Source organism: Salmo salar, chromosome ssa01 (assembly GCF_905237065.1).
Source record: "Salmo salar chromosome ssa01, Ssal_v3.1, whole genome shotgun sequence".
Classification (NCBI taxonomy): Eukaryota; Metazoa; Chordata; class Actinopteri; order Salmoniformes; family Salmonidae; genus Salmo; species Salmo salar.
In genome coordinates this window covers 33,388,702-33,406,162 of record NC_059442.1, presented here as the reverse complement: position 1 = coordinate 33,406,162, position 17,461 = coordinate 33,388,702, and the positions used below count along the sequence as shown (strand labels likewise).

General features: G+C 42.0%; 1 protein-coding gene across 2 annotated transcripts in view; it reads left to right on the top strand.

The window, feature by feature from the left end:
* Positions 1 to 2,244: 2,244 nt before the first annotated feature.
* Positions 2,245 to 17,461, top strand: part of dph6 (diphthamine biosynthesis 6) — an 87,091-nt gene continuing 71,874 nt past the window's right edge. For both annotated transcript variants that reach the window (XM_014193806.2, XM_014193795.2), the window contains exons 1-3: positions 2,245 to 2,423; positions 2,773 to 2,864; positions 3,018 to 3,202. In XM_014193806.2, the coding sequence (XP_014049281.1) occupies positions 2,401 to 2,423; positions 2,773 to 2,864; positions 3,018 to 3,202 (300 nt within the window). In that variant the 5' untranslated portion in view covers positions 2,245 to 2,400. The remainder of the gene's footprint in view (positions 2,424 to 2,772; positions 2,865 to 3,017; positions 3,203 to 17,461) is intronic.

The window sequence follows — 17,461 nt, the reverse complement described above, 5'->3', positions numbered from 1 at the left end:
ACATAGCAAAAAGCAGTGGGTTGAGAAGATGTCTTCTTCAATTTTGTACATTCAGACAAAACCAGTTGCATTTGGCCTGCTTAGGGGCAGAAGGTGAGGGAAACACACCCCAGCAGTGCAATTATTCTACTCTGGCACAACAACAGATAGCAAAAAGAGCATCAAAAGGTTTCTTTAAGCCACAGCCTTCCCCCGGGGAAAAAAGCACAACCTGTGTGAATACCATAGCATGGATGTTTGGTTTGGGCTGTCTGTCTCTATGGCTACACGTTTATGGGGCGAGCGGGTGAGGGGTTTTATTTTCTGGACTTGTCTTGGGCTATACCCCTTTCAACCTATTTGTGGAATTTTTTAAATAGGCTAATAACTAATAATATAATTAAGCAATACGGCCTAACAGCCCAGGGATTATTGTGAATAACACGACAGGCCTGTACTAAACAATTAACCAACTCAAAATGAATCATTTAAGTGAACATGGATGGAGGTTGTTCATTGAAACAAATCATAAAATCAAATTTCATTTGTCACATACACATGGTTAGCAGATGTTAATGCGAGTGTAGTGAAATGCTTGTGCTTCTAGTTCCAACAGTGCAGTAATATCTGACAAGTAATCTAACAATTCCCCAACAACTACCTAATACACACAAATCTAAAGGGGTGAATGAGAATATGTACATGTAAGTATATGGATGAGCGATGGCTGAGTGGCAATAGGCAAGGTGCAATAGATGGTATAAGGTACAGTATATACATGTGATATGAGTAATGTAAGATATGTAAACATTATTAAAGTGGCATTATTTAGAGTGGCATTGTATAACGTTACTAGTGATCCATTTATTAAAGTGGCCAGTGATTGGGTCTCAATGTAGGCAGCAGCCTCTCTGAGTTAGTGATTGCTGTTGAGCAGTCTGATGGCCTTGAGATAGAAGCTGTTCTTCAGTCTCTCAGTCCCAGCTCTGATGAACCTGTACTGACCTCACCTTCTGGATGGTAGCAGTGTGAACAGGCAGTGGCTCAGGTGGTTGATGTCCTTGATGATCTTTTTGGCCTTCCTGTGACATCGGGTGCTGTAGGTGTCATGGAGGGCAGGTAGTTTGCCCCCAGTGATGCCTTGTGCAGACCACACCACCTGCTGGAGAGCCTTTTTATTTTTTTTAACTTTTATTTAACTAGGTAAGTCAGTTAAGAACAAATTCTTATTTTCAATGACGGCCTTGGAACAGTGGGTTAACTGCCTTATTCAGGGGCAGAACGACAGATTTTCACCTTGTCAGCTCGGGGATTCAATCTTGCAACCTTTCGGTTACTTGTCCAACGCTCTAACCACTAGGCTACCTGCTGCCCCTGCCGCTGTTGCACCTTCTTCACCACACTGTCTGTGTGGGTGGATCATTTCAGTTTGTCTGCGATGTGTACGCCGAGGAAGTTATTTTGAGCTTGTGTCAATTTACCAGGGGGGCAATGTATGCCAAACAAAGTCCATTGATTTAAAAGTTTAACAAACCATACCACTCTATGCACAAGGACTACACAGAACATTTTACAAAAATACATTTATTTGAAGAGCAGTGCAGACGCAAAATTTGGTAACAGAATGATGGAACCAACAGCACAAACCATCATACAAGCTTTGCGTCTGCTCTGTACTTCAAGGAAATGTGTTTTCGTAAAAGGTTCTGTGTAAATTGTTAAAGGTAGTCCTTGTGCCTAGAGTTGTATGGTTTGTTAAACTTTTAAATCAACTGAAATTTATTGGCATACATTTTAAAGTGAACAATGTGAATATCAGCGTAATTCTGTTACTGTGGAATTGTGCAGTGAGGAAAACTGAAGGGGTCATTAACTAATTCAGCCAAAGAGTTTGGGATGGCCGTCTTTGGTTGACTTTCTCATCACAACACATGCACAATCAGCATCTCCACATTTGGTTGATCACCAAACAGTCCTACAGAAAACTATCAACTGCGAATCTATTAATTATATTGTAGTATAACATGTTAGCAGCTCATATGTAGACCTTCAGGACTGTAGAAACTTGCACCCACGACATATATATATATATATATATGTTATTGATATTCATTAGGAGTATCAATAACATTGGTACTCTATCATAGAGGAATAAGACATCTATAAATAACATTACCGAGCAAAGTGTTCATTGTAATAAATGTTTCATTTTAAATCAGGCACCCCACAGGACAGCTTCATTCATAAAGGTCCTTTCAACCAGGAAGTGCTTGCTCACATGAGTTTTTGTGTACATGTCGAACTGCTGCTGTGACTGGTTGCTATGCTGTACACATATTCAGAGTAAACGAAACATAGATAACATTATCCGATTATGCATTTAGTAACTGTTTATATCTACAGAAATATTGCATAAAGAAAATGAAAGTAGTCGCGTTGATAAGGTAAGCCTAAGTCATTGCTGTCACAGCTCCTGTTCTATCCACGTTTTCTAGCTAGCTATCTGAGAAGGATGTGTTGCTTGCTAACTAGGTAGATATATCCTGTACTTTGTTAGTTAGTTTAAGATGAAGTGTGGGAGAAATAGCATGCATCGTTATTCGTTACAGAAATAAAGGTTCATAACATTCTGAATACATGCAAGTAAGAGGAACTTGCATTTCATTATAGAACTCTAAAGGAAATCACCCTAACATTTGTATGTTTCTGATCATAGTGACAGTGATACGGCTATTTACATAGTTGCACCTTCATGTAGTGAATGCATTAATCCCTCTGACTGTATTGTTGCAGTGGAGGTAAAGACAGCTGTTTTAACATGATGAAATGTGTTGCTGCTGGACACCAGATAGTAGCGCTGGCCAACCTGCGTCCTGCTAACAAGGGTGAGATGTCTACCTGTTTTTCCTCCTGTATGTGTGGGTACTTAAAACAAAATTAAAATATTGGTCAATGTTTCCCCTAAGAGATGTGCCTTGCCAAAGTGGAACAGTAATACTGTAAATGAATGAACTTCTGTTATCCATCCCCTGTGTTAGATGAGTTGGACAGCTACATGTATCAGACGGTGGGGCACCAGGCCATAGACCTGTATGCTGAGGCTATGGATCTGCCCCTGTACAGACGCACCATCCAGGGCTCCAGCCTGGACACTGGGAGAGACTACAGCCAGACAGAGGGAGACGAAGTGGAAGACCTCTACCACCTACTGAAGATGGTTCAGGTAAACCTCAACATGGAGGAGTGAGTGGGACATGGGGACAGATAAGAGGAGTTGTATTGCTAGTGTTTTAGCAAGATGAGGCAACAGCAAATTAGTTGGCTAAAGAGACCACACTGGTAGCCTATAAGACCAACCTATTTACTCTGCAATCAGTTCTTAGAAGTAGCTTAGTCTGTTGATATCAAGGACCCCCTTTATACAATGCCATACAGTCTCATCAGACATACTTGTGACTACACTTCAAGGTTCAGAGAGAGCTACGCTAAACTACATGACATGTGTCACAGTCTATGAGCCAACTTTCAGCCTATCATCACTCTTTAGTATAGGGAGGTTATCTGACGGTAGTGGTGTGGTGTGGTATAGGCAGGTTATCTAATGGTAGTGGTGTGGCATAGGGAGGTTATCTAACGATAGTGGTGTGGTGTGGTATAGGCAGGTTATCTAATGGTAGTGGTGTGGTATAGGGAGGTTATTTGACGGTAGTGGTGTGGTATAGGGAGGTTATCTAATGGTAGTGGTGTGGTATAGGGAGGTTATGTAATAGTAGTGGTGTGGTATAGGCAGGTTATCTAATGGTAGTGGTGTGGTATAGGGAGGTTATCTAACGGTAGTGGTGTGGTGTGGTATAGGCAGGTTATCTAATGGTAGTGGTGTGGTATAGGGAGGTTATTTGACGGTAGTGGTGTGGTATAGGGAGGTTATCTAATGGTAGTGGTGTGGTATAGGGAGGTTATTTGACGGTAGTGGTGTGGTATAGGGAGGTTATCTAATGGTAGTGGTGTGGTATAGGGAAGTTATCTAATGGTAGTGGTGTGGTATAGGGAGGTTTTCTAATGGTAGTGGTGTGGTATAGGGAGGTTATCTAATGGTAGTGGTGTGGTATAGGGAGGTTATCTAACGATAGTGGTGTGGTATAGGGAGGTTATGGAATGGTAGTGGTGTGGTATTGGGAGGTTATCTAATGGTAGTGGTGTGGTATAGGGAGGTTATCTAATGGTAGTGGTGTGGTACAGGGAGGTTATCTAATGGTAGTGGTGTGGTACAGGCAGGTTATCTAATGGTAGTGGTGTGGTATAGGGAGGTTATCTAATGGTAGTGGTGTGGTATAGGGAGGTTATGTAATGGTAGTGGTGTGGTATAGGGAGGTTATGTAATGGTAGTGGTGTGGTATAGGGAGGTTATGTAATGGTAGTGGTGTGGTACAGGCAGGTTATCTAATGGTAGTGATGTGGTATAGGGAGGTTATCTAACGATAGTGGTGTGGTATAGGGAGGTTATGTAATGGTAGTGGTGTGGTATAGGGAGGTTTTCTAATGGTAGTGGTGTGGTATAGGGAGGTTATCTAATGGTAGTGGTGTGGTATAGGGAGGTTATCTAATGGTAGTGGTGTGGTATAGGGAGGTTATGGTTGCAAAACCCTTGTTGGCAATCACAGAGGTCAGACGTTTCTTGTCCAACTGGCCACCAGGTTTGCACACATCTCAGGAGGGATTTTGTCCCACTCCTCTTTGCAGATCTTCTCCAAGTCATTAAGGTTTCGAGGCTGAGATTTGGCAACTCGAACCTTCAGCTCCCTCCACAGATTTTCTATGGCTAGGCCACTCCAGGACCTTAATGTGCTTCTTCTTGAGCCACTCCTTTGTTGCCGTGTGTTTTGGGTCATTGTCATGCTGGAATACCCATCCACGACCCATTTTCAATGCCCTGGCTGAGGGAAGGAGGTTCTCACTCAAGATTTGATGGTACATGGCCCCGTCCATCGTCCCTTTGATGCGGTGAAATTGTCCTGTCCCCTTAGCAGAAAAACACCCCCAAAGCATAATGTTTCCACCTCCATGTTTGACGGTGGGGATGGTGTTCTTGGGGTCATAGGCAGCATTCCTCCTCCTCCAAACACGGCGAGTTGAGTTGATGCCAAAGAGCTCCATTTTGGTCTTATGTGACCACAACACTTTCACCCAGTTGTCCTCTGAATCATTCAGATGTTCATTGGCAAACTTCAGACGGGCATGTATATGTGCTTTCTTGAGCAGGGGGACCTTGCGGGCGCTGCAGGATTTCAGTCCTTCACGGCGTAGCGTGTTACCAATTGTTTTCTTGGTGACTATTGTCCCAGCTGGCTTGAGATCATTGACAAGATCCTCCCGTGTAGTTCTGGGCTGATTCCTCACCGTTCTTATGATCATTGCAACTCCACGAGGTGAGATCTTGCATGGAGTCCCAGGCCGAGGGCGATTGACAGTTCTTTTGTGTTTCTTCCATTTGCGCATAATCGCACCAACTGTTGTCACCTTCTCACCAAGCTGCTTGGTGATGGTCTTGTAGCCCATTCCAGCCTTGTGTAGGTTTACAATCTTGTCCCTGACATCCTTGGAGAGCTCTTTAGTCTTGGCCATGGTGGAGAATTTGGAATCTGATTGATTGATTGCTTCTGTGGACAGGTGTCTTTTATACAGGTAACAAGCTGAGATTAGGAGCACTCCCTTTAAGAGTGTGCTCCTAATCTCAGCTCGTTACCTGTATAAAAGACACCTGGGAGCCAGAAATCTTTCTGATTGAGAGGGGGTCAAATACTTATTTCCCTCATTAAAATGCATATCAATTTCACATTTTTGACATGCGTTTTTCTGGATTTTTTGTTGTTGTTATTCTGTCTCTCACTATTCAAATAAACCTACCATTAAAATTATAGACTGATCATTTCTTTGTCAGTGGGCAAACGTACAAAATCAGCAGGGGATCAAATACTTTTTATATAGTGTATATATAGTGTATATATATAGTGAGGGGAAAAAAGTATTTGATACATACAAACACATTAAAAGGCTAAAGTTTGGACACATCTACTTGTTCAAGGGTTTTTCTTTTGTTTTGACTATTTTCTACATTGTAGAATAGTAGTGAAGACATCAAAACTATGAAATAACGCGTATGAAATAACGCATATGGAATCATGTAGTAACCCAAAAAAAAATAACAAATCAAAATGTGTTCCATATTTGAGATTCTTCAAAGTAGCCACCCTTTGCCTTGATCATAGCTTTGCACACTCTTGGCATTCTCTCAACCAGCTTCACCTGGAATGCTTTTTCAACCGTCTTGAAGGAGTTCCCACATATGCTGAGCATAAGACACCCCTGTTTTTTAATACTTTTCAATATGTCACTTTGCGAGGATAATTGCTCTGAGCCTTTTTCCCCCAAAAAATATAAGTTGGAGAACACATTGGGAGGGATCTTAGACCATTCCTCCATTCAGAATCCTTCTAGATCCTTAATATCCTTTGTTTGCGCTTATGGACTGCGCTCTTCATTTGAAACCACAAGTTTTCAATGGGTTTCAAGTCCGGAGACTGAGATGGTCTTTGCAAAATGTTGATTTTGTGGCCAATTAACCATTTCTTTGTGGATTTTGATTTGTGCTTGGGGTTATTGTCTTGTTGGAAGTTCCACTTGTGACCAATTTTCAACCTCCTGACAGAGGCAACCAGGTTTTTGGCAGAAATATCCTGGTACTGGCCTGGGTAAAGTTCATGATGCCGTTGACCTTAACAAGGGCCCCAGGACCAGTGGAATCAAAATAGCACCATAACATCAAAGATCCACCATAGTTTTCAGTAGGTATGGGGGTTATTTTCCATTTATGCATTCATTTCGACGTCAAACCCACCACTGGTGTGCTTGACCAAAGAGCTCTATTTTCTCTCTCGTTCTATCTCAGTGTCATTATTCTCACAAGGGGAGGGTGCTAGACTATTAAAAAAAAGGGGTGTTAGTCATTTTGACCCCTATCTGTTTGCATTTATTTTATTAATTGTTCAACAAAATCTCTTTCTCTGAGCAATTTTAGAAAATAATATATATACATTATTTTATTTTTTTAATGAGCGTACAATATTGGTCAGTATTTGCATTATTTATTTTATTCAGTCTTTTTTGCTCATCTTTATCAAACAAGGGTGTCAATAATTATGGACCCCACTGTATGTGTCATCGTCTTTACACCCCTCACCCTACTCTTTACACCCCTCACCCTACAAATTACACCCCTCACCCTACCCTGTCCCTGGTCTGTGATGGCTGGCTCTGTGATTGCTAGGTTTTGCTCATTTTCCATTTCCAGGGCAGGGCTGACGTGACCCCGTCCCTTGTTAGGGCCAAAGGCCAGGCCAGCAGGGCCCAGCAGACAGACAGTCCTCACTGTGTTTACCTCTCTCACAGTAGACCGTGGAGGGCACAGACCTGCAACCTAGAGCACAACCAATATATTGGTTCACCGATATTATTGGCTGATATTGGCCTTTTACAGATATATTGGTACCGGATGATAATTCAATAAATAATATGAAAAAAGGGAATTACATGCTGATCTGAACACTTGTGGTCATTCTCTTTGTGTCATTATTGTCACAAAGTATGAAATCAACATTTGAAGCATAGTTATTGTTCAATTGCTCTTCTGGATGGCAATTTATTAGAATTCAGTTTGGAAAAATAACACTTTTTCATTTCCTTGCTGTAAACAGTATATCGGCAGATACAGTGCCATGAAAAATTATTCTTCACATTCTTCACATTTTATTGTGTTACAAAGTGGGATTAAAATGGATTTAATTGTAAAAATACACAAAAAGCTCTGATGTCAAAGTGGAAGATTTTGACAAATAAAAAATTCATAACTAGAATATAGTTGTTGCATAAGTATTCAGCCCCTTTGTTTATGCAAACATAAATTAGTTCAGGAGTAAAATCTGGCATAATAAATCACATAATAAATGACATGTACTCACTGTGTGTGAAATAATACGTGTTGACATGATTTTTGAACATCTGTAAGGTCCCTCAGTCAAGTATTGAATTTCAAGCACAGATTTAACTACAAAGACCAGTGAGCTTTTTGAAAGCCTCATAAAGAAGGGCAGTGATTGGTAGATGGGTAACAATAACAAATCCGACATTTGAGTATCTCTTTAAGCATGGTCAAGTTAATAATTATGCTGTGGATTATATATTAAATCACCCAAACACATGAAAGATACAGTCGACCTTCTGAACTGAGCTGCAGGACAGGAATGAAACTGCGCAGGCATGTTACCATAAGGCAATTGGTGATTTTCAAAACAGCTACAGAGTCTGTGATGGTTGAAAACTGAGGATGGATCAACAACATTGTAGTGACTCCACAATAATGACCTACATGACAGAGTGAAAAGAAGAATAGAAAGATACAGAATTTGCAAGGCGCTGTATATCGGTATCGTTAAGTTTTGTCCTTAAGTAAAGAGCTATAATCACTCTCCATGCAACTTTTCTCAGAAATATGTTTTCTAATTGTGGTGGTTTGTTATCGCAACCTATTATGAGAATTACATTGAGATCAGATACGTTTGTTTAGTTAGTGAATTTTCTGTCTCCAGCCGATATTTTTTAAGTATCTCACTTGTACCTTTTTATGTCAGTTATGGGTTCAGTGAAAATACAATCACTTCCTCTTGAATATCCAGTTGATTCAAAGGTGTGTTTTTTATTCACCTTAGGTTTAGTGCTGAGTTTGATTGTGTTGCAGCGAAGAGGAGTCCGATAATTATCTGTTAAATCACCCTCACAGGAAAAGAGCAGTTTTAGCATAAAAAATGTGTTCTGTTTTGGAAGTGTGATATTTTGAAAGATTCATCCTAGCAGTTTGAATTAATTAGATGTTATTAAAATCTATTTGACAAATGACACTTGAACATAGATGAAAGCATATTTTTTTTTAGAAGCTGTGATGAATCTGAGTAAATCTGTTTTTCTTCCTCCCTCTTCTCTTTAAATCCTTGAAGTTCCACAACTCTGCTCATAACATGAGCCAACAGTGCCACCTATGGACCAATCCCATGCGTTGCCTAACCAAACCAAACTCACAACTCCCTTCGGTCTCTCACATGGGATAATTTTCAGTGGAAACATTGTCAATGGAAGAAAAATGCCCAATTATGATATCCCCCCCAATCCCAACAGTGGTGATAATCGCAGAGTGACAATGTGCCCTCTTGCCTTGCCCCCCCCCCCCCCCCCATGCGCGTCTGTGTATGGTCCGCTCTCTGTGAAGTGTGTAACCTGATAGACACGCGAGCCATAACATACCCCGGCCCATCCTGCCATGGCTTTGATCTTTGAACCTGGCCTTTGAGGAGGAAAAATAACTGTCTTCTCAGAGGCAGAGGGGATCTTTCACTCCGTCCTCAGCGTGTGTGTATGTGTGTGTGTGCTGATTATAAAGCTGTCTGATGCCCACAGATCTGATGGCTCCTTTTCCCCTGCCCTGCCTAGCATATGTCTCATAAATCAGACCTCCGATTGAATGTCAGCATGTCACTCTCTATCTTATATCTCACCGTGAGGGGTTCAGTGTTTTGAGAGAAAATGGTTTGGATGTCAAAATGTCTGTTCAGTTTAGAACTAAACATTTAAAATCCATAACTTGTATAATGCATGGATGATGTTTCCATACCTTTTTCTGTGATATTCTTGTCCAGTAAATGGATGGAGCATACAGCATTAATAACATACAATCAGGTGAAGTTATGATTCTTCTCTATTCATTTCTGTAACCAGAGCTGTTGCCCTGGCCTCACCTTCGCCTGTCCTCCTGTCCTGTACATCAATACTGTACATGCTGTGGAGGGCGGTTGGCTTGGCCATGCTGCCGTGATTAAGATCAACAGTGTCAGCCACCCCTGGCTGAAACGCCTTCCCCCCCCCCTCCACCCCCACCCCCTCCCTGCAGGCCTGGGGAAAGGTTCATATTAGTCATCTCACATCCCTCAAGTTCTTCATCCCCTCTTTTCTGCTCTGACACACTGGCTCTTTATGCCTGGTGACACTGTGCGAGAGGACAGGAGAGGAGGAGGAGAGGGAGGGAGGCAGGGAGAGTGTCCCTTGAAGGATAGGTCAGAGGCCCTAGGTTACATAATAGCATGTTTCTATCTTCATCTTCCACACAAGGTGCTATAAGCATTAGCTTCTATCTCTAACATCCTGGCTTGTTCAAACTTCTCATACTGCACTCTGCACAGGAAAGAATACTATTTTCCCTCAATCCCCTTGCAACTAGATCATTTCTTTGCAAAAAAATAAGTATATATATATATATATATATATATATATATATATATATATATATATATATATATATATATATATTTGTTATTATATAAATGAAAAGGGTGTTACTCTATCTCTGTTTTTTATGTTAGTTCTCTTGACAGCACTTTTAAAGCATAATTGGTATCTCTCCACTAGTATGTTAAGGAAACAAAAACTTGAAGAACTTGGATAGAAATAGAAAGATGTCAACTGCAGTTCAATGACCCTGCGACCTCTGAACTAATCAGTGAAAACAAAAGGTGCCAGCTCATTAGGCTGATGGGGAACAATAGACGATATTAATACCTAGGCTTTTCATTATGAACCGTCTAATTAGCAGCAACATTTCTGTCACATTCCTGCCCTGGCTCTGTGGAGGATGGAAATGTTACATTCAGATCTTATTTCCTGCCATGTAATTAATCAGCCTTTTCAGGAACACAATGCTTTCAAACATGGTTATTACTGAGTGATAGCCTATCCCAGGGCGGTGTAGGCTACTTTTTTTCTTCCCTTTTTATCAAGCCAAATGCTCAAGATGTCACGGAAAAATACTGGAGAGCGCCAGGCTCCAGTCCCCTTTGGCCTTTGTAGATGTTCAAACATTCCCTTCTGTTGGTGCGTGTTAAAACATCACATTTTTTGCGAGATAATCCCTGTGTTAAACACACAGACACACTCCCCATCCCAGCGTCACCCTCCACCCTCCACTCCATTATCGACAGCAGCCGACTGGGCTGGGGCCCTCCGAGATTGGAGAGGGGGAGTCGACCGTCCGTCCACAAGTCCAAACATTATTTTTCTCTGTTTTACTCTCTCTCTCTCTCTCTCTCTCTCTCTCTCCTTTTTCTCTTCATATCTGGATTCTATTGTGTTGTCGTCATAGCCTTTTTAGAAGCCTGGTGTTGCGTTGCTGCAGGTGCCGTAGTGGAGAGGTCCTGCTGTGAGGTGTAGAAAGGAGGAGAGAAGGAGGAGCGGAAAGAAGAATAGAACAGGCAGAAGAGTCTGGTGTTGAACTTGGAGCCCTGTGTTATCGATTAGGGGGCCAAAGTGTTAGGAGTCAGTCGCTACAAAGCACAGCGGTGTGTTGTGAGGGTAGAAAATCAAACACATCCCTACACCCTTACCAGCACAGTGGCATGTTAGGCACATGGGGGCTAAAAGAAAATTGATTTCTTTAAAAAGCTGCTTAATGCATAAATCACGAGCGGTGAGGTCATAGAGAGGCTTTATGAGATAGGATCAATAAGAAGACTAATGTGAGCGTCTTGTACCTGTGATGTGGGGCAAAGATGCATTTTTTTCCCCTTTCTCAGAGGTATAATTAGCGGTGTGGCATTAACAATGGATAATGTTCTTCAAAAGTTAATTGATATATCCCAATTAGTTACATGTGTTTTTCAGGACATGTGTGTAGTCTAGCTTGTCTCATGTTCTTCTAATGAGGCTAGTAGCATTGCCTAGATTCCTGTTAAACTAGAGTACAGCCAGGCACTCACTGCCTCGGTCTCCTTCTAGCTGTGACAGCCCATTGTTATCTTTTCCTTTGGTCTGAGACTGACTGCTGACTGGAACAGTGACAGTCAGTGGGGTGAGATTGCGGGTTGTTTTGCACACGAGGAAGGATAGCATTACCGTTGAGATAATGGCCGTCTGTATTGTTCTCGCCCCTGTGTGGAAGTGGCGGGGCAGGATCTATTAGAACCAGGCACATTTCCCTCAGACCCAACCGACATAGCTAACGGAACAGTCAGACCCACACAAACATTAGATAAAGAGCCTAGCCTGAAGCCTTTGTAATTTGTTTGTATTTTTCTGCTTAATGTACTTTGCTCAATCTTGTTTAGTGATGATGGAAACAGATAGCCTTATCTTGGCTTGCCAAGGGCAGGAGCTGCTAAGGCTGGTTGGGTGAACATTGTTCCAAATGGAGGATTTTCCCCCCTGGCCACAGAGATGGATTGTAGACATAGCTCAGAGTTATTTGCATCAGATTGCTCAGGACTAGGCTAATATTTTCTTTTGGGCACTCTGTTTAAGAGTGGATGTTACACTTACTTTCATGGATAGTGTGTGTGTAGACTATGTGAGTCACTCGCACATGGTGTTCTGAGTTGTTTGATTGGTTAAACCACCAGGGAGTCTGAGAGTTGATCATTTTGTGTTGTTTTTTTCTCCTACCCGTTTTCCACTGAGACCCACTAATAAGAGAAGAGTTAATCACCCTCGTGAAAAGTAATGTGCCATGAGCATAAATCACACCCGCATTGCTTCATTATCAGTTTTCAGCCATTTCAACGATTTGACGAGAGATCTGGCTAAATAATAAAAAGTCATTGGAACAGAGACCGTCCGTCTAAAAACAACAGCCGTTTCAGACAGATACAAAAACACTCAGAGGCTCCTTAGCCCAGAGTACCCAGAGTGCACCCTGTTGTGAAGAAGTCATTCACCTTTTAATAGCTAGCTGCCTGTCGTCGGTCAGGCCCAAAAGTGTCTCAGTCTGCCTTTCCCTCCTCCCTCCCTCTTGTCTGACCGACCCGATGGCTGAGGGATAGCTCTTAGTCAGTCAAATCCCACCAACCATCTCCTCGAAAATTAAGCAGACTTTGACTTTTATGTTTTGTTTTGCAAAGCATTCCCTGAAAGAAATATTTGTGGCAGCCCCCGTGCCTCCTGCAGTTAAAGCCATAACCAGCAGAAGAAAAACACTGTCTGGAGTCTGGAGTGTGTAAAATCTGCATCACAGCCATATTTTCCCCCTCTCTCTCTGAAGAGGGATGGGGCTGGGAGACTACCACGATGTCTGAGGCCCAGAACGTGAAGGGAGGACGAGTGTTTGGTTGTATCCTGACTGAGTTTTTCCCCAGTTGACAACCTCAGCAGGAAAGCATTTGCATCTTGGAGAGGAGCCGGACGGAGAGGAGCACGTGAAGGCTTGTTGTTGAGTGACACCGGTTGCCATGGTGCGTTATGATTCCTTATGAACCCTCCTGCAATCTCGCTGGCTGGAAGCTTCCCAGATATCCGTCTTGGTGTCTCAGACAGTCCCACCTCAGCCAACTGAGAATGTTTCAGTGACAGAGGAAGGATTAAGGTTTGTTTTATGCCCTACGGAAAAGGAGAGTCACGTCAGGCATTTGTTTATCAGGGCATGTTGTTCTGATTCTTTCTGGAGGGATGCAGATGGAGATGCAGGCTGTCTGGAACTGGTTGCAACATATCCTGTGTTGACCTGAAAATTCTCCATTTTGATCTCTTATTCTTGAATTGCAAGGATTCATAAAAAAAGAGTTGATAAACCCCTATACCTTTTCCCACTGCTTGCTTCCCAGCGTTTAGTTAGTTTTCCATGCATGTTGATATGGAAACCCTTCTTGGCCCTGTTTGCTGCTGAATCCAAGGCTTTGTGCTTGGTTTGGCTCAGGCTCTCTGCCTGCCTGCCTGCCTGGCTGTCTGACGTCTGGGCCTCTGTTTACGTAACTATATATATTTAAGAGGAAACTCGTGAAACGTTAATCTCTCTACTTTTTAACCCTGATGAAGTTCTACGTTTTCCAGCTGTGCGGTGTGGCATATTTATGCACCGGCCCTATCGGTGAACACAGCTCTGTCACTGTTAATGAATCACAGCACTGCGAGTGTGTGTGTGTGTGTGTGTGTGCGCGCGCACTGCAGGCTAGAAGACTCAACAGTAACAAGCTGAAATGGCCCCCCAAAAAAGCTCTCCCCGGTCTACAAACACCTCAGTGTGAATGTGTTGAAAGTGAAGTGTTGCGTCTTCTTTTCCTCCAGAATCCAGCCCAGAACAGTCTGGTCATCGCTCTGAGGCTGATAGGCGTCACTCATCGTGGTGACAGTGACGAGACAATGGACGATGTCATATCCCTCTATTCAGACCACACCTGGCATTAGAGGCCTCTCTGAGGACCATAGTTCCCCTCTTATGAAACTCACTGACTCACTCTGTCCCGCATCATCCCTGGGACTCGTCTGGACCGTGTACAAGGCCGGCTATATGAACATATAGTTTTTTTTCATCCGTTCTTTTCTTTACTGTTGAGGAATGACGCATGGTGAGTCATGGAGGGAACACAACCGTGAACATAAAGGAAGGGCCTGTCTGTCAACAGCTGCTTCTAACAGCCAGCTTCTCCAATTTACAGAAGTGAACATCTCAGAGTCTGGAACCACTAAAAAAGTTTTAGTCTGAGTATGTTTTACAAAGATATTCACAAAGACAGCATTCCCTATGGATAGCTTTTTAGTTATTATTGTTTTCTTGGCCCACATTTGAGATGATGAACCTCACCACCACACATATTTTGGTTGTTAGTATTTGTGCCAATTTTCTTGTTGGTATACCATAATATACACTTATTTTGGTCAAGAGTGTAGTCTTCCATGCCCATATTGTTTCAGGTTTTAATGTCACATGCACTAGTACAGTTAAATGCCTTTCTTGCCAGCTCTAACCCCAACAATGCAGTGATCAATAGCGTAATACTAAAAATAACAAGGTAGAACAAAAACACAAAATATATAAACATAAGAACATGATAAAGTAAATAAGCACCACCGATAAATCCACGATAATTGAGAATTTCAATAAGCATTTTTCTATGGCTGGCCATGCATTCCACCTGGCCACCCGCTACCCTGGTCAACAGCCCTGCACCCCCCACAGAAACTTGCCCATGCCTCCCCCATTTCTCCTTCACCCAAATCCAGATAGCTGATGCTCTGAAAGAACTGCAAAATCTGGACCCCTACAAATCAGCAGGACTAGACAATCTGGACCCTCTCTTTCTAAAATTATCAGCCGAAATTGTTGCAACCCCTATTACTAGTCTGTTCAACCTCTCTTTCATATCGTCTGAGATCCCCAAAGATTGGAAAGCTGATGCTCTTCAAAGGAGGAGACACTCTAGACTAGAGGTCGACCGATTATGGTTTTTCACCGCCGATACCGATTATTGGGGGCCAAAAAAGCCAATGCCGATTAATCGGCCGATTTAAAAAAATAAAAAAAAGGTACACATTTTTTTCTTTATTTGTAATAATGACAATTACAACAATAATGAATGAACACTTATTTTAACTTAATATAATACATAAATACTATCAATTTAGCCTCAAATAAATAATGAAACATGTTCAATTTGGTTTAAATAATGCAAAAACAAAGTGTTGGAGAAGAAAGTAAAAGTGCCATGTAAAAAAGCTTACGTTTAAGTTCCTTGCTCAGAACATGAGAACATATGAAAGCTGGTGGTTCCTTTTAACATGAGTCTTCAATATTCCCAGGTAAGAAGTTTTAGGTTGTAGCTATTATAGGACTATTTCTCTCTATACGATTTGTATTTCATATACCTTTGACTATTGGATGTTCTTATAGGCACTTTAGTATTGCCAGTGTAACAGTATAGCTTCCGTCCCTCTCCTCGCTCCTACCTGGGCTCAAACCAGGAACACAACAACAACAGCCACCCTCGAAGCAGCCTACCATCGCTCAGTCAGACTGCTCTATCAAATATCAAATCATAGACTTAATAATAACATAATAACACACAGAAATACGAGCCTTAGGTCATTAATATGGTCGAATCCGGAAACTATCATCTCGAAAACAAAACGTTTATTTTTTCGGTGAAATACGGAACCGTTACGTATTTTATCTAACGGGTGGCGTCCCTAAGTCTAAATATTCCTGTTACATTGCACAATCTTCAATGTTATGTCATAATTACGTAAAATTCTGGCAAATTAGTTCGCAACGAGCCAGGCGGCCCAAACTGTTGCATATACCCTGACTCTGCGTGCAATGAATGCAAGAGAAGTGACACAATTTCACCTGGTTAATATTGCCTGCTAACCTGGATTTCTTTTAGCTAAATATGCAGGTTTAAAAAATGTATACTTCTGTGTATTGATTTTAAGAAAGGCATTGATGTTTATGGTTAGGTACAGTCGTGCAACGAGTGTGCTTTTTTCGCAAATGCGCTTTTGTTAAATCATCCCCCGTTTGGCGAAGTTGGCTGTCTTTGTTAGGAAGAAATAGTATTCACACCGTTTGCAACGAGCCAGGCGGCCCAAACTGCTGCATATACCCTGACTCTGTTGCAGAGGTGACACATTTTCCCAAGTTAAAAGAAATTAATGTTAGCAGGCAATATGAAATAAATATGCAGGTTTAAAAATATATACTTGTGTATTGATTTTAAGAAAGACATTGATGTTTATGGTTAGGTACACGTCGGAGCAAAGACAGTCCTTTTTCGCGAATGCGCACCACATCGATTATATGCAACGCAGGACAGGCTAGATAAACTAGTAATATCATCAACCATGTGTAGTTAACTAGTGATTATGATTGATTGATTGTTTTTTATAAGATAAGTTTAATGCTAGCTAGCACCTTACCTTGGCTTCTTACTGCATTCGCGTAACAGGCAGGCTCCTCATGGAGTGCAATGTAAAGCAGGTGGTTAGAGCGTTGGACTAGTTAACCGTAAGGTTGCAAGATTGAATCCCCAAGCTGACAAGGTAAAAATCTGTCGTTCTGCCCCTGAACAAGGCAGTTAACCCACCGTTCCTATGAAAACTTGAAATCGGCCCTAATTAATCGGCCATTCCGATTAATCGGTCGACCTCTACTCTAGACCCAAACTGCTACAGACCTATATCTATCCTACCCTGCCTTTCTAAGGTCTTCGAAAGCCATGTTAACAAACAGATCACCGACCATTTCGAATCCCACCGTACCTTCTCCGCTATGCAATCTGGTTTCCGAGCAGGTCATGGTTGCAGCTCAGCCACGCTCAATGTCCTAAACGATATCATAACCTCCATCGATAAGAAAATACTGTGCAGCTGTATTCATAGACCTGGCCAAGGCTTTTGACTCTGTCAATCACCACATTCTTATCGGCAGACTCAACAGCCTTGGTTTCTCAAATGACTGCCTCGTCTGGTTCACCAACAACTTCTCAGACAGACTTCAGTGTGTCAAATCGGAGGGCCTGTTGTCCGGACCTCTGCCAGTCTCTATGCAGGTGCCACAGGGTTCAATTCTCGGGCCGTCTCTTTTCTCTGTATACATCAATGATGTCGCTCTTGCTGCTGGTGA